The 22,333-nt window shown below is 30.9% G+C and overlaps 2 protein-coding genes across 2 annotated transcripts; both read left to right on the forward strand.

Moving 5' to 3' along the window:
• The first annotated feature begins 510 nt into the window (after positions 1-510).
• LOC130448320 (myrosinase 1-like) lies at positions 511-7,564 on the forward strand. The gene is made up of 9 exons (XM_056785607.1): positions 511-902; positions 2,807-2,892; positions 2,994-3,194; positions 3,408-3,800; positions 5,283-5,377; positions 6,005-6,307; positions 6,432-6,557; positions 6,678-6,784; positions 7,371-7,564. The coding sequence occupies exons 1-9, from the start codon at positions 853-855 to the stop codon at positions 7,495-7,497; spliced, it is 1,488 nt and encodes a 495-aa protein (XP_056641585.1). The 5' UTR covers positions 511-852; the 3' UTR covers positions 7,498-7,564.
• Positions 7,565-12,644: 5,080 nt separating this feature from the next.
• Positions 12,645-22,270, forward strand: LOC130447676 (myrosinase 1-like). The gene is made up of 9 exons (XM_056784631.1): positions 12,645-12,870; positions 14,890-14,972; positions 16,603-16,803; positions 17,460-17,852; positions 18,525-18,619; positions 18,792-19,094; positions 19,291-19,425; positions 20,414-20,520; positions 22,093-22,270. The coding sequence occupies exons 1-9, from the start codon at positions 12,833-12,835 to the stop codon at positions 22,214-22,216; spliced, it is 1,479 nt and encodes a 492-aa protein (XP_056640609.1). The 5' UTR covers positions 12,645-12,832; the 3' UTR covers positions 22,217-22,270.
• The last annotated feature ends 63 nt before the right edge of the window (positions 22,271-22,333 follow it).

Here is a 22,333-nt window from a genome sequence, read left to right on the forward strand (position 1 = left end):
GCAAATCGGTTGGGTAGAACGCCTGAACGGATTCGTAATGGAAATCATCAATTTTTTTAATATATAAGATTATTTATGTGACTGTAATTGATCATAAATATCTTTATCTATTTTCATAATTATTTTCGTATAAGATAAGAACTAATATAAAAAAAGTCTGTAAACTAATACTTCGTTGATATAGTTTGATATTCGTCTAGTATTATTGTAACCATTTGTAACTTTAAATTATTATTAAATGCTCAGTTTACTGGAATGGAAAAAAGTAATAGGAGTATTGAAAAATTTGATATTTTGATACAATCTCGATATAAACTGACAATTTACTTAAAAACCTTATATTTTTGGATAAGATAATAGAAGTAATTAAGCAAAGTGGGAAACACTATTGATAATGTTATCATAAATTAATTACTACAATGTAGCATTATCAGTGTTATTCTAATCGAATTAAAACAAGGGCGTATTTGTTATTATAGAGAAGTTTCTCAAACAGTATACAGAACTAATGTGAATAATAAATTTTTCTTTTTCAAAAATGTTTGCGAAAAAAAAATAAAGAAATTTGCTTTAATCAGTTGTTGGATGTGAAGATAGAGCAGTCTATAGTCTATAGCTAAATAGCTTGGGAATATTTGTTGAATTTATTTCATATAATTAATTCACTTTAAGTATCAACAATTCGAAAAGTGATCAATTGGAAGACTTACAATTAGATAAATTATGTCTTCTATGACATTAGCAATTTCATAATAAACCTTATCTTAATTGATAATTTCTATCTTGAAAATATTCTTATATATATATATATATAACTCCTTCAATATCAGCGTATGATTACACGTTGAAAAAATGTTTTTGTATGGAATAGTTTTGTTTGCTGTAGCTGTAGTTAGCTCACCGTAAGTTTTTTATCCAAAAATATTTTTAATTAGATTGGTCAATACAATTCTTCAGCAACCGAATTTGATATACCGTGTAAAAATAAATATTAGGAATGCAAAAACTTCCATACAACATACTTCAGTATTCCAGTAAGTCTGGATTTTTGATGGTGAACGTTTTGTGATACGACTGCTATTTGTGTTGTTACAGATACTTGGAACATTTACGAGTATCTTGGTAAAAAATAGAATTAAAACGCGAAAATTTTTGTTCGATGATTGTCTATGACTTTCGACATAGATTAAACCAACAACATTGTGCCGATCCATTCGCTTCGACTTTTGGTGATGAAGCATTATCTTGAGCCACCGCGTTTCGCTGGCTATTCGAATTCAATTGTAGTCGCACCTCGCTACATGGTGAATTTCGTGAAGGTATTCCAAAATGTCACGTTATGTCAGACACCGTGAGATCCGGGCATACTTGGCATTAGTTTCAGTCGCATACATTCATATTGTATAAAAATTTGGCTATCAAAAAGATTTGTTCGCGTTGGATACCGCATAATTTGACCATCGGTCAAAAAAGAGCTAGTGTCGATTGGTGCAATTGAATGATGAAAAAATTGAAATGCAGTGCTCAAGAAGACGTTTATAAGACAGGTGACAGGTGACGAATGATGGATCTGTGCATATGAACCCAAAAATAAGCAAAAATCGACTGTATTGGTCTTTCAAAACGAGTCAAACCCAATAAAAGTTCGCGTACGAAGCACTTCGAAGCACATAGTCGCCTATTTTTTCGGAATAACTGGACATGTCGCCACCGTTTCATTAGAGCACCGTAGAACGGTCCATTCTGAATGGTACACCAGTATTTGTTTGGCAGAAGTCTTCCAAAATATAAGAGAAACCAATCACAGAGCTCTCACGCATCAGTTCAAACAAAAACGTTTTTGAACAGTCAAAACATCGAAATTATGGATCATCTGCCTTGTTCGGCACCCGATGATTTCTTCTTATTCGTGTATGAGTCTTGTATGATCATTGCTAAATTGTTTTATGCGTTTATGGACTTTCCCTGCCTTTGAAAGAAGCACAAAAACATATTCTCAGCGCAACCTCGACGTTATGTATTTGAGAGAATATATTTTTTGAGCTATTTACACCTGCTTCAGACGTTATAAACCTACTAATCTTTCTACAGTTAAACTCTGTATATTATGTGGATACACACAAGACCGTCATGTTACTTGTTAATAGAAATTATTCCACAATATGAGTTGATACTTTCTGGAAGTGCCCTGCAAGTTCAATACAAGTGCAGTAAAAATAGGCATGGTATTGATCAGCAATGCTCATCTGTCGGTCATAAAACATGTTTCAAGTGTTCACACGAGGAATACATGAAACCAAAATCACGACTCGTATATGTGCCAAATATACCCACTACGAGATGGGCATAAAGAAAGAATAGAGGTGTACAAAGTAGTCGAGATGATATCAACAACTAAAATAGACAAAAAGATAAGAGATATATCAATAATGACGTGGAATCTGAAAATAACCGATAAAATGGAACAAACACGACTGAATCGAAGTGCTATATGGAGCAGAATTATAGCCTCCACGTCTACGGTAGAAAGAGGTTGCATATTTGAAGGTAAGTGGAGAAGATTTACGAAAAGTTTTAAGCAGGCGTAAGTTACACGAATGGTAGTGCTGAAAAAAGAAGAAAACTATCCACGAAGACTGTAAGAAGGTTTTTGAAATAGAAGGAATCATTGAATTTCTAATGGATTTAGTCCAGTCAGATTCTGTTTAAATAATTGGAAAAAAAAAATAACCGAAAAGGACACTTCGTTTGAGATATATTAACTTTATTTGTGATAAATTGATACTGATCATATGTTTGTTTCCAGTCTGAAAAATGATTATGTTATCAATAATAAGCGCTTTCCCGAAAATTTTATGTTTGGAGTAGCAACATCAGCTTATCAAATTGAAGGTAGGTTGATAAGTAATTTTAGTCAGTATATTTATATCAAATTAAAAATGATATGAGGAAATGAGATCGATTTATTTTTTCGAAACATATACTTTTTCAAGGCGCTTGGAATGTTGACGGTAGGACTCCAAGTATATGGGATAACATGACCCATATGAATCCTGATTTTACTCCTGATAAAAGTAATGGAGACGTTGCTTGTTTGTCATACTATAAATACAAGGAAGATATCAAATTATTGAAAGCGATGGGCGTGAAACATTATAGATTTTCCCTTTCTTGGTCAAGAATTTTACCTACTGGTGAGTAAATTAATTATGTAACAGGCTTGGGTTCCAATTTTTGACGGAAGGAAAAAAACACTTTTAAAGATTAAACCAGGTACCTAACATTCACGAATCAGAATTTCTATTTAGACATGATGAATATTCCATTTCTAATCAAGAATATGTAGATTAGCAGAATTGAAAAGGCATATTGACTTAGTTCTGTTAAAAATATTTCATTGTTTTTAGGTTACGCAGATAAAATCAACGAATTGGGAGTTGCTTATTACAAAAATCTAATCGCAGAACTCAAAATCAACGACATTGAACCGTTAGTAACGATTTCTCACTGGGATTTACCTTTAACTTTGGAAGCTTTGGGTGGTTTTCTAAACGAGGATATTCAATGGTGGTTCCAAGATTATGCCAGAGTTGTATTCTCTTTATTTGGTGATGATGTGAAATATTGGATAACGTTTAATGAACCCCGACAGACATGTATGGGCGGATATGGATACGGTTATTATCCACCAGCCATTCATTCTGAAGGTCTTTTGGAGTACGTTTGCGCACATAATCTGCTTAGAGCCCATGCAAGAGCTTGGCATGTTTATAATAACGAATTCAGATCTACTCAAGGAGGTGATTATTTCTATTATTCCATCTGAAACTATTTATTTACTATAAGTACCTTAACATCCATACGAAACACGATTTAGTCCATTTATATTTCAAATGGTGGCTTGAAGCTTCTGTTGCGTATAAGTTGTACTATCATGTTATAGTTTTCAGAGAAAGTTTTAACCACTATTTATTACTAGGATATTTCAATTTTGTTTGAAGATTTCATCAGTTTAGGAAGCGAGTTTCAATAATTCTGGGGATGACTCAATGGAAAACACTTTAATATACATAAAATATCATAATGATTTTCAGCATCACGGAAATATTTTATTACTATAAAATAACGTCGTAACTTAAGGATTCTATGGAATAAAGATGGTAAAACATTTCATTTATCATTCAATTATAATCTTTTATCTGAAAATCTCTAGAAGAATGAATATTCATAGAAAATCAGATATATGTATATATACGATGGTAATAATCAAAATAGACAATGTTATAACGAAATTTTGAATTAAACAGTAGGTGTTCAGGCGGTAGAAATTTTCAGTGCATAGAAATCAATTTGGGAGAATGCCAAAAAATTTGGTTGCATTTTTAAGTCCGGGATAATTTTATTACAACATGGTATAGTGATATAAGAGCAGGGTAGACTCGAACATCTACGAATAAAATACAATGTGTCTCTTCCTCAAAACTTATTACCATTTTAAAACATGTATTTGCAAGAAATTTGATGAATATATAATATTTTCATGAAAAATTACAATTAACAATGGAAGTTGAAGAAAATGATAGAATTAACTTTGTACGTACAACTTTACATCACACAAATAACATTTTAAAAACAGAATGGTCCACTAAGGAAAAAAATTCACAATCCTCTTCCCTTCATAAATAGTTTGTCACAACATTTTTCAAGAAATATGATTTTAAAATATGTAATAAACGCAATAACCTTTTATCAAGATACTTCTCTGTACTAACATCAATAACACCAAAATCAAAGAAAATATTGTTTATGAAATTTCCATGTAATAACTGTAACGCTACATATATTGGTCAAACAAGACAATACCTCGAAAAAAGAATAAAATATCACAAATATGACAGAAAAATGCCACAGCTCGAACAAAACATGAGAAAGTGAAGAAACAACAGTTTGATTATGCAAATATTAAAAAAAGAACAATTTAAAAAAGGGGGAATTCTATGGAATGGAAGCAATACAAAAATCTTCATCTTGCACAAATGATAAAAAACGCATAAGTAAACTCAATACCATTTATATTCCCATAATTTGAATTGCGACTTGTTCTGACCGTATTGTCAGACCATACTAGTGACATTATTTCAATAGACAAACCCAAAAAGGAACTCGAAAAAAATATATGATACCATATTTTTGATTATATTTATAAAATCATATAAAGAAATGTTTTAGCGTATACATGATATACCTGCATCCGTCTCTTCTATTATAGTTTTAATTTATAGGAAAGATATCGATTGTGGTTGATACTAGTGCGTACATCCCAGCATCTGATAATGAAGAAGATAAAGTAGCTGCAGACACAAAGTATTATTTTGAGGTAGGGAACTTTCATTGATTCCTATATTTGATATATTTAAAAAAAATGACCAAGTATTTATTGTATTTGGTATCTAGGACCATTATACGATCAAATACATACATTAATCTAAATTCTAATCTATGGTTTACTACTTATTAGATGGTCCTTGAAGAGTTCATTATTTTCGAATATACCTTTCTGCGTATTATTCATTTGATGAAGTTTATGTTTATCCTTGTTGTAAATAATTGAATGAACAGTAGAGACCTAAAATCGAGAACATTTGGAAGCAATAACAAATTTTCTGTCACGGGGGAGAGCAATGTTGAAAAACGTTTTTTATCTTGCAGCTGATTCTCATTTTATGACTTTTAGCAATGAATTATTTCATTTTTCGAACCACGTATTCTGCAGTTTGAGTAAGCTTAATCAGAGCATCGTTTTTTCTATGTTGTTTTATTTGCTAGAGCGAAAATATAAACAAATATACTATTTATCGAGGAGTATTCAGCCTGCTGCCTGTCACTTTTATATAATCTTCAGCTTTCAAGCTTTGTTAATCCATGATAAATGAATCCGATTACTTGGTTATGAATCTGAATAGTAGTTTTGTTGTTCAGGTTAATACTGTTTATTTTATTCAAGCTTGGATGGTTTGCAAATCCCGTTCATTATGGAGACTACCCGGAAATCATGAGAACAAGGGTGGATCAACGAAGCAGAGCCGAAGGAAGAAGTCAGTCTCGTCTTCCAGTATTCACCGATGAGGAAAAAAATTTGCTTAAAGGAACTGCAGATTTCTTCGCATTTAATACGTATTCTGCTAACATAGTTCAACATATGGATGATCCACCGATTTCCTATCCGCCTTCAAAATATCAGGATCAAGGTGTAAGAGATTTTCAACCTTCGGAATGGCAAAATAGTACCCAACCTAGTTGGTTTAAGGTAATGTTATTAATAATACTCGTAACATTAGAAAATTATATTGTATATCATGTTTTTAAATGGCCACTTGTTAGTGGGGTATTATTATGACTAAACTGAACTCTTCATAACTTTTCTTTTGTAGATTGTACCGTGGTGTATGAGGGGTCTCTTGAAGTGGATCAAAGATCATTATGAAGATCCAGACATATTGATATCTGAAAATGGTTTATGTACTGATGATGACGAGAAGAGAATATATTATATAAAGGTAAATGACTCCTCTATATTTTCCATAGTTTTTTTGTAAGCGTTCCTAAATACTTCGTAGAGAGGTAAATATCTAAAATAATAAAAAAATATGAAAAGAACTTTTTTATTTTATCCTTAGAATTACATGAGTTACATGAGAGATGCAATGGAGTTAGACGATGTGAAAGTATTCGGTTATACAGTATGGAGTATCATGGATAATTTTGAATGGCAGTTGGGCTACACGTGAGTTCAGTTTTGATATCACTAGATTTTTATAAGAAAAGAGATTAGGAAAAATAAAGAGAAAAAATATTCGGACAATCCATAGCTTTGAAAAGTGTAATTTTGAAACAACGTATAATCATTTTTTAATAGAAAGAAAAACAGTTATCAATTCCCAAGCCAATATCTAACAAAGACTGAATATGACCTTGATCAAACTTTTTATCCCGCACACAATTCTGTATATGCGGAAATGTCAGTAGAACTTACAAAAGAAAGATTATTTTATGCTATTGACATGGAAATTATAAAAAAAAGTTATAATTCAAATAACTTCATAGTATTAAATATCATCAACAACAATTATTGCTCCTTCAATAATAATTTTTCATTCAAACAACGAAGAATATTTCTTGACGCATATACGGATGCACAATCTAGCAGAAAATACAAATTATAATTATGTGTGGTTCATATATTGTATATCTGTAGTCAGAAAACCATTAAATTCTATATTTATTTCCAAAATTGATTAATATAAAGTAGCCAAAAATATAGCATTGAATAAAATTGAGAATTCTTATATTCTTTCTCATTCCATTTTCAGTCAAAAATATGGACTTTACGAGATTGACTTCAATGACGAAAACCGGACGCGAAAGGCTAGACCGTCAGCTGAATTTTATACCAATGTTTGTAAAACCAGATGTTTAACGGATGAATGCGTCGATTAATTGATATTTTACTATAAAAGGAATTTATTTTTAAATATTCACTGAATAAATGTATTGTAATTATTAATTATTCATATGATTTCTATTCGTATACGTTTCATATTATTTAAATACTATACACTGCACTTGACTAACAATAATTTTTTAATTTCTTTGATTACTTTGCTAATTCGTTTTATTCACTAAGAATATTTATTATAAACCTAACCTAACCTAACTTAACCTAACCTAACTTTTTTTTTGTTGTGGGTGGGAAAACCTTCAAAAGACGCCTGGGAAGGTGCCCCAGGTGAGCTGGATTCGCCCGGTAACCGGGCACCTACCATCTAAAAACCCACCCTCTTCTCCACTGGCGCATGTGGAACCGTTCTTAGCGAACATCGCGTCATATGCGCCGGAACATAACCTAACGTAACCTAACCTAACTAAACTAAACTGCGCTACAAAAACTTCATATATATTCTTTTTCAAAATAATTTTTGAAAGATTGATGAAAAATTGAGGTATCGAAAATGGTAATAAGAATATATTATATTGTGAAAATATATATTGAGAAAATAATGGGACAAATTGAATATATACCTCAAAACGAATTAATAAAAGCTATAGGACTCACGATTACATGATTTTATTATTATTATCTTCTGATTTTATTATAACAGTTTTATTAGATTTATCTGCTCTCAAAATTTTGAAATTTTTCTTCTGAAGTTTGATATTGTTCGGGTGTTGTTTGTTTTTTCAATTTCTTTCTTTTATTCTTCATGCGATATCAGCACATAACTTTTTGCATCACCCAGGCTTGGTTATATCAATTTATATTTATTGTACTTACAATGCTTCTTCACACTTTACTTGTTGTTGAATAGTTTGAGCCTGTATTTTTCAATTATTTATTCACCCATCTTCCACCGGCATCGAAGACAGTACTGGTGAACTTCTTGAGAAATTTCCCTTTATTGTTATTGTATTTTATTTCGCTTGGAACTAAGTTGTTATTAAAAATCTCTTCAGTTATGGAAAACCGTTTTGAAAACTATTTCTGGGCATAGAGCAAACATTCTATTAATTTAGTTAAATTCGATTCGCATTTGTATTTTGAGCGTAATACTGCTTTCTTGTGATCATTTGTGGATCAAATTGCGATAGCTGCTGGTAATTATTATTTGATTTTTTTTTTATTTTTCTCTTACGTAGTTTGTTTAAGTATTTTTGCCAGTGTTCCACCAGCTATGAGTCTATTTAAAGCGATTTTGTCATAAAAATGTATGTGAATATTTTGCCAAATGTTCTCGAATAATAATTAGCTTCCACTTCTATTTCATCTAGTTGTGATTGGCTTTTGAGTCAAGGAATCTGAGCCATTTTTCTAACAGCATCACATTACCACAACTTTTGATAAATAAATGATTAATTTTCTCATTCAATTTATCATAACATAATTTGAGTTTTCATATAAGAAAGTAAATATATTCAATTCGTTACTACTACTACTGCCATTATAAAATTGACAAACTTTTCCCTGGGTCCAAAATTTTGTATGTGTTTTCGCACTTCACATGAGGTGCAGATCCAAGGAAAAATAGGAAAGAAATTATTTGAAATGAAAAGTGTGAAAAAATAATATTTTTGTGTGTGTGCTTCATAGGTCCGCTCTCGGCTCAAAGTAAAGTTTACCGCTAAAACTTGGCCCAAAGCGTGAGATGTTGGTGGTTTCTATATAGCATGCTGATGAGACAGTAAGCATTGACTTTGAGTGGTTGCAAAGCCTCGAGCAAAATAAAATGAACCAAATATAGGGTATTCTTCCAAGGACCCAAGACTGTCCAACCAAACTGTAAAACACATTTAAATACGGTGTCTTTGGCCGGGGAGAAGGCGGTCTATAGGATCGCTCTGGGTTGTAGGGGAAGTTCAGTTGCGGGCCTATGAACCGCACCAGTGCTCAACGTGTTAATTACTCAATCTATCACATTCAGTTTTAGTTTTGTTTACAAAATTCATTGTTGGAAAGGTCCAATAGAACTCCTGATCAATTTTTGAGAAAAGAAAACATTTTTTTATGGTTTTTATATTCTTTATTGTATTAAATATTTTATGAAATATCTTTCCACAAAATGGCAATAGATAGGAAAAGAAAGAAGAAACTTGCACTTATCTCGATGTTATAGTACTGTTTTTTCAGAAGATATGCGATACGCTGCAGAAACAAGTTATTAGAACAGAATAACAGAATCAAAATAACAATTGTTATAGTTCAACTTAACATAGTTATTCCTTTATTTTTCGGTTATTTTGATGGCTGTATCACTGTTGTACTAAACTGAAATTGGAAACATAAGGAAAAAATTCAATTCTTATTATAAGAAACTCCTATTAACAATCGAGATGAGGCAAAATAAAATGATAAAATCAATTTTCTTGATACTAAAATATATAAAATAAGCAATAACATAAAAACTCAATGGTGTACAAAACCAACGTGGTCTTCATGATATTTATACTTTAATTCATATCATCTTTTGTCTTAAACAAAATCATCAAGTTTGGCTGATAGAGGTAAGCTAATATAAGATTCGGAATTTAGATCCCAAACATTGAAAGAGAATCCTAGAAAAATTATAAATATTTATGAAAAGGATTAAAAAATACTAGTCAATTGAGTAGCAAAACATAAACAGAACATCAAAATATCCAACTAAAAATTGAAACACCCAAAAACAAAAGAATATTATATATCAAGTTCGTTGTATTAATTGTTTATATAGGGCAGACATCTCAGTATTTAGGAAATAGATGAAAAAGTCATCAATGTGATAAAAAACTTTAACAAACCATGATAAATAAATAAAAACATAAATTCAATTACAAAAATTTATACTTGAATATAAGAAAAAGAGCTGTCGATGATAAAAAGATTTAAACTATTTGAATATTCTTTTTGTAGGTTGATCTATTGATTAATATTATTATGTTAAGTTATTTTGGTCTAGTCATATTTTGAAAAGAGCGAAATATGGCGAAGCTTCAAATTTTTACCTTTTTTGTCTTTTCTAATTGAGTACCGTGAATAGTACTGGGCTAAAATTCTACTCAAATTTTTGATCAGTGAAACTGAATTAACGTGAAAGATAATATTCTTTCAAAAAAATTATGAATCCTTATAAAAATTCAAGAATGTAACTGAAAAATCTATAGAAATTCAATAAAAAGTGCATCAGTACCGTCGTACAATACAAAAAATGTTAATAAATTCCAGAAAATTTTGTCAGTCAAATAAAGACCATAAGAAATTTTGTGCAATATTCGTAGAAATATATCTATGAAACTCATGCAAGTGACTTGTGCTCAATCGGTCAATGCTACAAATGATATTAAAGAAACATAATTTACATTTATTACCTGAATCGGAGATAAAACTGTTTTGGAAATTATAAAATTTGATTCAGAAACTGTTCAATGTGAAGAATAATCGTAAACTTGAAGTGGAAATGATTTATGTACATGACAAAATTTTGGATAGTTATGAAATAGAAGTTCATTCCTTGATAATAGTCTTTGGCTAGTAACATTACGGGTAAACAAAGCACTTGACAATTTAATTAAAATATCGAAAGAGACTACTTAAAAATATTTTGCAAGGATATCGCACAATCCGTCATTATTCAACCTTGTGGTTTATCTATAAGTATAATTCAATTATTATAATTAAACATGTCCATAACTCGTTATTTAAAATTAGATAAAACAGCTGTTATCACATTAACAATTTTTACTAATTTGCTAAGCTGGATTTCAAAAAGATATTAAGATTCTACATACTATTTCGAAAAATAATGTCAAATATTAGTTTTTTAATTAAATTCATATCAAGAATTTGTTCAAATTCTTGAAAAAATGTATATACTATATATCGCAGTGATCATTATTCAATCATTAAATATTTTTAATTATTTTGGTATTTTCATGAGTTTTCAACCAATTCAAATATTACAACATAAATATTCAATATGAATCATAACTCATAAACCCTAACTTCTACCATGGCTTCCTCCGTTATGAAAATGCCTAGGAATTTATCCTTGAATTAATCCTAAGTCAGTTTAATAATATATCCTTAAATACACATGTTTTACACTCGATATGATTTTCTCTATTTATATTGTAGTTTCCTTGATCATGGAAAGAACACTTCCCGAATGCTTGGATTAGTAGTTTATTAAAGAGTTCTGTATTTTATGTAATTCATGGTTTATTAAGGGCTTTAAAACAATTGGCAATCATAAATATGTTACTAAAAAAATTTAATTTTATGAATTTAAATAGTTATTTTGTGCATTTCTGTTAATGCAACTATTTATAGACAATATCACTGACACTGATAACTACTGTCTTGCAGGCAGACAACAAATTGCTAAGCCTATGAGATTTAAATGAAAATAACAAATTTTTTTCTAATTCATTAAGTAAAAAAGAACGCAGGAATGGTTTTTGCTTACTTTCTCAATATCAATGTTGTAATAAATGTGAAAAAAATCTTATTTTTCCGAAACAGTTAAGATATTATATATGAATTCTCGACACACCCTGTATATTTTTTTTGGAAAAGTTTGCGCATTTTAAAATACAAATTGTATATGTATAAGCAGTTGTCCCAATACGCTCTTATTTATTTACTAACGAGTTTATTCCATTTGGCTGTTCCACACTGTATAACTGAGAAATATGTTCGTATTAAAAAAGAAAGATTGAGAAAAATAATAATTTGGAACCTGAGAAATGAAGATATCAAATATTGGGGTCTTGAAACCGATGTTATTTGTTGTGATGATACTATATTGTAACTAGCCTGACCTTGGTAGTCAAAGATTTTTCAGCAATAAAAAGGCGATATTGGCAGTTAATGGTTATATTGAGGAGCTTGACTTTTCCTTTTATAAAAAGGGTATCGAAATTTAATAAACATCGCTGGAAAAAGTGTGTAAAGCTAAAAGGGACTAAATTGAAAAATAAATATAATATTTTTCTAAAATTTTTGTGTTTTCTTCACTGGGCCGGGTACTTCTGGGACCATCCTCGTATGTTACTTGATATTTTGAAGATGTCATAAAATTTGTATTTATGAAAAATAGTACTACATTTATTTTAATCATATGACAAGTGGTTAATAAAAGCTGAATAATATGAGATATCATTTGAAATTTGCGATAAAAAGATACTTTAATTTGTGACGCAACACATTTATAATCTATTCAGTATAAGTGCTATTTTTCTCTCTAAATAACTCTTTAGGATACCACTAATTGAAATTTATTTCAGTGTGATAATCCACAAAATGAAGACTGCACTATTAATGATCCTACTGGGTTTATGGTAATGATACATTTTTATATATCTGTAATTTCATTAAATCAACTTTACTATTCCAATATTTTAAATAATTATGAATGATTTTATCATTTTATCATGAAATTGTTTTGCTGTTTTTTTTTTCATTAAAGAAGTACTGCTAATATGAATATTTTTTCTGGTAATGGAAAATTTTGTATTAAACTGAGGTTTTATGTAGGATACAAAAATACGAGGCTTATTCCAACTTAAATATGGCGTTAATTAAATGCAATATCAAGGGATATCAGGATATGTTATGCAAATATTCCTAATCAAGTTTAATATCAAAGTGATGCAAAGTAATACTATGATCCTATGGATCGGACGATGTATTTTATTTCAATCCTTCTCCTCGACTCAAGGAACCGTATTTAAATGTGTTGTCATAGTTTGGTTAAACCCTTGGAACATTACCCTACACTAGGTCCTTTTGATTTGTTTTCTTCAACATAATTTAAATAATATTTGCTTAAAAGTCTTAATTTACATAACCTGTACCTATTGGAGATTTTACTACAGATTAAATAAAACATAAAAAATTGTTGTTACATTAAAAATTATTTATTGTCTGCAAAATACGGAATACAATAATGTGGCTTTCTAAAACAAACACTGCAAAAAGTAATCACTTTTTTTATTTTGTATTTCACAATTTTTTTTTATATTTTTTTCACTAAACTTTACATAATATCTTATCACCTTGTGATTTGAACCTTCTTTCTTCACTAGGCAAAGGGTTTCTTTTTTGTTTTGGCGTCTCTTGATCAGCAACATCGGTTAGTTTCTTTCGTCTTTCGTTACTGACTTGATAATTACGCTGCTATAGTCTTTTTGGTTATTCTTTTATAAATATGAGGATTTATTACTTGGGTACCAAATAACAGCTCAACAGCAATTTTCCTATACTACTTCAATGTCCTTCTCAAAGAAGTGTCGCAATTTAGCATTCGATCAGACAATCTATAGATTTGTCTTTGTTATAGTTGACGTCTTTGGGGCTAACCTCTTTTAATCCTCTGTCAATGCTCACTGTCTCATCAACATGCTATGTAGAAAGTATCAACACGTCAAGCTCATCCTTCCATTCTAATATTGTTACTTCTTTTTCGTTCTCTTCGCTATTAATTTCATGTTTATTCAGCTTCTTTTGTACAACTTCTATGGATAGTTCTTTCCTATTTTTTCAGGAATTGTCTGTTACAATTGTTCTCCCTTGATCAGAAGGTTTGCCGCCAGACTCATCAAAAAATATGTGGGTACAAACACCTCCTCTTCTCTTTGTCTCCTAGCATAAATTATCATATTCCATTTGTATCCCGCTCCATTTGTTGAAAATTGTTCACAAGTATTTTCCTCAACACACAACTCCACGCAAAAAAACATCATTTTTTGTACTTTTTATTCGAAACAAATCTTTTCATTATTTTTTCAAGGATCTACACCCCACATGTATTGTAAACACAATTTTGGTTGAGTTGAACGTGTTAAAACGGAGTGGGTTTTTAAAACAATTGTCAAAACGAAGATTTTTAATTCAAGTACTTTAGAATACCTTAGAGTTGTCAAGCGTTTATTCATTAAGAATAACATTTTCTTCATATTTCGCACGTCCCAGCTACAAGTTTATGTTCAAGTCACACTGGCATAACGCTATATATGATAATCGATTCCTATCCAAATTTAGACAGGTATAGAAAATTTTATAATTGACGTGATTCCTAATCTGTAAATTTAGGTTAATATGTATTATATACTCTTACTGTTTAATTTGTTAAGAATATTCATAATAAACCAACATCTCAGATTCGCGATCTGTAAAAGTAGGGACATTTGTTAGACATGCATGCTTTCCATGGCATTTCATCTCAACTAGCTTTCTTAGAACGATTGCCCTGTGAAATATCACAATTATTACTGTACTTTAAACATACCATAAGTAGTTTTAAACACTTCTGTATTTTTTTCTATCAAACGTAACTTCTATTCTCATTTTTGTTTTAGCCTAGCTGATGATGAGATAAGCAATAAACGATTTCCTGATGAATTCATGTTTGGTGTATCAACCTCTGCTTATCAAATAGAAGGTAAATCAAATAATACAATACATGGAAAATCGATCATTCCAAAATCTCACTCCAAAGGATTGTCGAAGGACAAATACTACCAGTGTAATGTTCCTAACGCAAGTCATACATTGTTCTCTTGGAATTTCTCTAGATTGTTTCATCTGGTCCGTCCATCTACCTGTGATTTTTATAATGTATAGGAATATGTTATGAGTCATGGAATACAATTAAAAGCATTCGAGATATGGTGAAGCTCGATCATTGAATGGATCTCAGATTAATACACACTATAAATTCACTTCGAGGCACCATTTTGAGTATATAGGAGAGATAATTGCGGCGATTAATCGAGTTGATTCTTTCAGCGAACGAAGCAACTTTCAACTAAAGATATTCAAAGACGCCAAAGACAAATATCGATCAATATGAACCTAGAAGTGAAATATTTGCTAACGCTTCCAAACCTCACAGCAATCACTCTGTTAAGGATATTAACACAAACATTCCAACCATCCAATAAGATCATTCGGCGACATAAACAACTTCTAAGTACTTATTCCTCCAGTGATTTTACAAGAACTAACTGGAACTATAAACGAAGTGGTAACTGAAAAAAAGATGACCAAAAGAAAAAACGCTGGTATGGGAACAGACAGATGAATTACGATATTCAAAGAAGTATGAGGAAGACACACTTCCCTGTAGAAATAGTTGAGGAGATTTTGTGCAATAAAAAATATCTATAACCAAATTCTTCATATAAAGTATCATGATGTTATTATAAAAAATCATAACATGATATAACGTTAATGGCGTTATCAATTTATTATAACAAAACGGTGTCTGAATAACTCTACATAACGAACTCTGAAGTCGAAATAATTTTCATCATATTCGTCGGTGGAAAACTACGCAACTTTTCCCAAGTTCACAAGTTTTTTACAATTTCAATCGTTCATTGAAACAAAAACAGATCAAATCTTGATTTATTTTTTTCAGCGTTAGGTTTTTTGTGACTACTGTGAAATGTGGTGCTAAGGAGTTACGAGGTTGGCGACTTATTGCTTTTTTAAAATCAAGGTTTCAACAGCATATTTATCAGATACATAATTCAAGTGCGCAAAAGTTGAACCATTCCCATTTTAAATAACATTCGACAATACTATGTTTTTGATTTTGGATGGCGCGAATACCTGATTTCTTTTGCTTTCCATAACTTCCGTTAAGCATTTCTCTCGCAACCGTTTCTGTAATTAACGTAATTAGAATTATTCCTATTATCATTGTCATTTTTGTTATATAGAGCTTTGACGTCCTCTATTATTAATAAAGATTGATTTCAAATATCAACGTAGCGTCGCGCTTTGCGATGAATGATTGTTGCCTCCTTCACAGCGTTAATTATTTTATTTCCATCACTAACACATTAACTGCCATTTTTCCATTTATATTTCCAAAATTACCAACTCTGGAAGAACCATAACCGGCTTGACCGTACTCCTCAATATTCGTATTGCCTTTGTTTCTCTATAATATCACCACATTAATGTATGACTCATGTTTGTACATGCCCGATGCATACTATTATACAATTATCGATATTAGCTCAAACCAGAAAGAGGTTACATGTAAATCATTTAAATCGTAGGTGCATGGAATGAAGATGATAAATCCGAAAGTATATGGGATCATATGGTACACACCAATCCTGATTTTATAGCAGATCGCACAAACGGTGATGTAGCTTGCGACTCTTATCATAAATTTGATGAAGACTTGGCTATTTTGAAAGAGACCGGTGTGAACCATTATAGGTTTTCTCTATCCTGGACTAGAATATTACCGACAGGTTAGTTATATGTATATGTCACCAATGATTTTTCGTTATTTTGATTGTATGTGACATTAATGTATTTATTAGATCTCGACGGTCATTGTTACTGTCCAAATGTCTAGAGAAATAAAGACCTGATATAGTCTTAAATTAAAGTACTCTGCTTCGGATTCCTATATCCTCAAGTTCTGCTTCTCACTGGTCTTTTCCAGGAAACTAGATCTGTTCTGGTGTAGAAAATTTGAACCTGCTCTTCCCAGATTATCATTTTTTTTACGTTGCCGTGTGTACCTGTATGTGCTGGTATCCGATTATGTGAACAATGTATTATTCAACCAGTTCATATAGTGATCATGATTAATTTTTTGATTGAGTTAGTTACTTGACGGTCGTAAAGTACTTCTTCTCTATCTCTCTTTCTATAGTTCATTTCCAAATTAAATTGTACACAACTTCTCTATCTTCGGCTTCAGATTTGCCAGGATGATTTTTGGTTCGTGGTCAATATACGGCTATCCTCGTTCCTGTTGCCGTTGTGAAGGCATTTGAATACCGTATTCTGAGTATTCTTTCCGACTCAATAATCAGTTTTTCGTGAATAATTGATGGCACCACTTTATTTCCCTATATATATTCCAGGGATAACTATGTACTTTTTTCATATTTTGCAGGTTATCCAGACAATATTAACGTCGCGGCAGTCAAATATTACAAAAATGTGATCAATAAGCTGAAGGAAAATGGGATTGAACCAGTTGTTACTATTTATCATTGGGACTTACCCCAAAATTTTCAAGATTTACAGGGATTTGTCAATGATTCTATTAGTGATTGGTTCGCTGAATATGCAAGAGTTTGCTTTTCTATGTTTGGTGACGACGTTAAGTACTGGATAACGATAAATGAGCCTCAGCAAGTTTGCACAGGTGGATATGGTTACGGATATTTCCCACCAACTATTAAATCTGAAGCTCTTCTGGAATACCAATGTGTCCATAATCTACTGAAAGCTCATGCGAAAGCTTGGCACATATATGACGACGAATTCAGATCTAAGCAAAACGGTAAAATATTTAACTAATATGTTAGGCGTCTTTTTTGTGAGACTTCATCGCATAGATGAAATATAGGAATGCGGAATATATCTAAACTAGAAAAATGTCTTTAATAAACAAAAACATTTCTGCTAACAATGACAAATATCGTGTTATTTTCCAGTATTCAATGGAAGAATCGATTAAAGTTATAGAGAAAAGTGGAAATAACAAAAAGCGTATAAACTGGAAAATTTAACAAATAACATACAAATAATAAAGCAGCAGAGTTAGGCAATAAACTATTTATATGTTTCATCAAATTCGAAGTAGGGAACATTATGAAAGTTGTATCCAAGAGAACTAATTTGAATGATAATAATAAAACGGGTTACAATGAAAATATGATACTTCAAAGTATCTGTAAACTATATAAAACAGCAGACGATATGATGCTTATATCAGTGTGTTACAGTCTAATATAGACCATGAAACAGAAAAAACCTAGAATTACAACGAAATCAATATATGAAAAAGGACAAAAGAAAAAATTTGTACAAAATAAATGGCCAATATTTGAGAAAAATATATTTGAATGGAAGCTACGAATGTTCCACTGATGCAATATTCAATATTGTAGTCCTTTTAGATTATTTCGTTAATAACCACGAATCATTAAACTAATTAATGCAAACTTTATAGGTAAAGTAGCTATAACGTTGGACACTTCTGCTTACTTACCTGCTTCCGACAGTGATGAAGATAAAGAGGCAGCTGAAAGGATTCAACAGTTCACGGTATGTATATTGGCAAATTCCAACTTCTAGAAAATTGATTGAAATGAAGACAGATGTTCTCAATACATAAAACATCGATAATAATTTACGTGACGTAGGTGTAATCCAATTTTATTTAATAGGAATAATTCTGATGTGTGTTTTCTTGGTTTTCACCAAATTTTATTTTCAGATTGGTATATATGCGAATCCAATTTTTAATGGTGATTGGCCAGAGGTTGTCAAGACACGAGTTGCTCAGCGCAGCATTGCTGAAGGAAGGAGTCAATCACGATTAATTGAGTTCACACAAGAGGAAATCGATTTTATCAAAGGCACTCATGATTTCTTTGGATTGAATGTGTATACTGGTTATTTAGTGGAATCTTTAGGATACGATCCTCCAGTTTCTGAACCACCAAGTAAGTGGCAAGATCAGGCAGTAAACACGTACCAACCATCCACGTGGGAGACTACTTCAACGCAGTACACAAAGGTGAAAAAAAAATCTATTAAAATTTCTATCCCAGCGCGAAGAAAGTATTAGATAATTTTTTTTCTTATTATATATCAGCACGTACTTTTCAAAAAAATATTAAAGTCATTAACAGAATTATTTTCATATTTCAGTTGATTAATATTTACATTATATTTCAAGTCCTCGAATAATATTCCTCAAAATGTCGTTACAGGTTGTACCATGGTCTGTTAGGTCATTGCTCAATTGGATTAAAAATCATTATGATAGTCCCAAGATAATGATAACAGAAAATGGGTATCCCAGTTCCGGAAATGACAAGGACGATAGAAGAATATATTATATAAAAGTGAGTGAGTTTAAAAAGTTTCTCCAGAATATATTCGTTCCTCTCATTAAATTCGTGAAATCGTCGTTTTATACCCAGATAAAGTACAGTAAATTGTGATATGGTATACTTGTGCAATAACCAACCTAATTAGTAGATAAATTGAAGCAGTACTAATAATAGATACCTTCCTAGTGGCGGCAAAAATTGTTCGTGTGAGTTTGGAATGCGTGTGTTTCCAAAGAATACAAAATTACTTTTTTAATCATGATATTCTAATTATACTACCAACCGTGGTTGGAAATGGGATGTAGGACTTCATCGCCTATTGGTAAATATTAAGAGATGATTCACAAATTAGAAATTTTATTGTAAAATGTTAAGAGCTCGTCCACTAATATATACCATGAAGCCAGTCCTGTTCGATTATGTGAATCGATGTCAACGTTTGGCAAATTTTATTGTAAAAACCATATAGTTATTCTAACAACAAACAAATACCAAATTCACCACAAATAGGAAAAGGAGAAAAATTAATATATGAAGTTATTGATAAAGAAAGCATGGCAGAATATATACTCATATGAATGCAAGAAATCTTATTACGTACAATGAGCTTCCAGTATATGAGCAGAAATTTGATAAACGAAGACTATTCTGTGTGCAAATGAAGATAAATGATACTTTTATTATGTATAAAGCTCAAATTTTTCTATAAGCTAGATGAAATTTGTTAATGTAGAACGAAAATAAAATATTGTTAATTTCTCATAATCTCGCGCAAGGAACAAGAAATTAATGATGGTCATTTTATACATTATATGTTGATAAGATTGTATCGAATGGAATTATTAAACCCTACCGATTTTTTCAAAGTAGTTCCGCGATACCTCAACATTCAAATCCACTCAACATAACAAGCCCAAGACTTGATTCTTTTTTATGGCATTCAAACAACTAATTATCTAGATTTGCATCAATTGACAGATAATAACTTTCCTAATTTCAGGGATATTTGAGTAATATTCGAGACGCAATGGAACAAGATGGAGTAGATGTATTTGGTTATACTGTTTGGAGCATTATGGATAATTTTGAATGGGCTTCAGGTTATACGTGAGTATGTCAATAATATATAGACGGGAATAAAATTTTACTGTTATACAGGCTGTGATATCGAATGTATTTGAGTTCTTTTTCCACCTCAAAATGTTTTTTCTTATTTAACACTTTGATGATTATTTACGAGGATATATTGAAAAATTCTTAGCCTACTATAGAACCAAACGAAATTTCAATGTCGGAATATTTTACTACTCAAAATATTCTCCTCTGAATTGGATACATTTATTACAGCTAATATTACAGAAAATTCAAGACAACACAATTCTCAATTGATTAATTCCCCAAGATGATTACAGAAGTATTCGAAAGCAAGGAATACACATTAAAAAACGTACATGGATTCAACAATTTATTATTAGTTACATTTTTTAAAAATTTCTCATTATTTATTTTTATTCCCTGATAGTAACTGACAACGTGCTCTGAAATACTCGATGTCTGAGTAGGTCTAAATTCAATTGAGCTTTATACTCTTCGGACATAAATAGACCTCTTAGTCTGCCCAAGAAATTTCCTGTCACAATCATTTCTGGTAGTTTCATAAATATCATTTTCTCGATAACGAAAAACGGAAAACGATACGAGAAGGGACCCCCAGGTGGCATTTTAAGGAAAGGAACAATGTATGGTTACACAACCCGATAGACAGAAAAAGATTTTCTATTTTCCCAAAATAACAAGAGCCCTGGAATCTTGATCATAAGAAAAGGGTCAAATATGTCTTCTATCGCATAACCAAGATCCCAAAGAGTAAACCACGAAAAACCACCAAAATTTACGCTTGCGGGAGATTATTAACTGGCATTCAACCTTCCCTTCCCTATACAAAATGGTGGACTGGAAAACGTCTTCCTAAAGAAATTTGTATATTTAGGAAAACTTGCAGATCATATTACATCCCCGGGTAAGACTCAAAAACAATTCGCGATACGTATTTACATGGGAACCAAAAATATAAATATGTACTATAATTAATTAAGAAACAAAACAGAAACTGAACATCAAAGCATAAAACATTGTTCCTATACGTACAAGGATTTTCTCAACAACTATCGAGTTATTTCAATTAATTTAATATGATATAAGTCATGAAGGACGTAATACATTATCCAAATATAATGATAATATAACCCAGAAACAAGAAAGAAATATTATAGTATCTTGTAATGATTATGACGTTGTCTGCATAGGGCAGACAACTCAGTATTTAGAAAATAGACTAAAAGGTCATAAATACGATAAGAATATAAAACTGCAATAAAATTCTTGAAAAGGAATCAAATACAAGAAGAAGGGAGTTTTTAGAGAGTTTCATATATTATACATATCAACCTAAAAGTTATCAATGATAGAAAAGGCCTTAATAATCTATATAAAGTTCTATTTTACAAATTTTAAAGCAACTACGAATAATTTGATAGTTAGCCTGCTACATATTTTTGAGGTATAAAAACTAAGGAAAAATTAATGTCTATGAATGGCAGCACGCATTTTTCTAGTAAAAATAAATAAGAAATCGTTGTTTTCTGAATGTAGTTTATAAATATAAAATTTTATTTTCAGGCAAAAGTTTGGACTGTATGAAGTGGATTTTAATAGTGAAAACAGAACAAGAAGAGCCAGAGGATCAGCAAGTTTTTATAAAAAAGTAATTGAAACTAGATGCCTTGTAGATAATTGTATTTAGTGAATAACATTTGGTCATAAACTGATTCCAATTAAATAAAATTACATACCAGAATTGTCTTTTTCAATAATCCTCACGAATTGAACAAACCTTCACCTCATTCATGATGAAGTAATT

Source organism: Diorhabda sublineata, chromosome 8, assembly GCF_026230105.1.
Source record: "Diorhabda sublineata isolate icDioSubl1.1 chromosome 8, icDioSubl1.1, whole genome shotgun sequence".
Lineage (NCBI taxonomy): Eukaryota > Metazoa > Arthropoda > Insecta > Coleoptera > Chrysomelidae > Diorhabda > Diorhabda sublineata.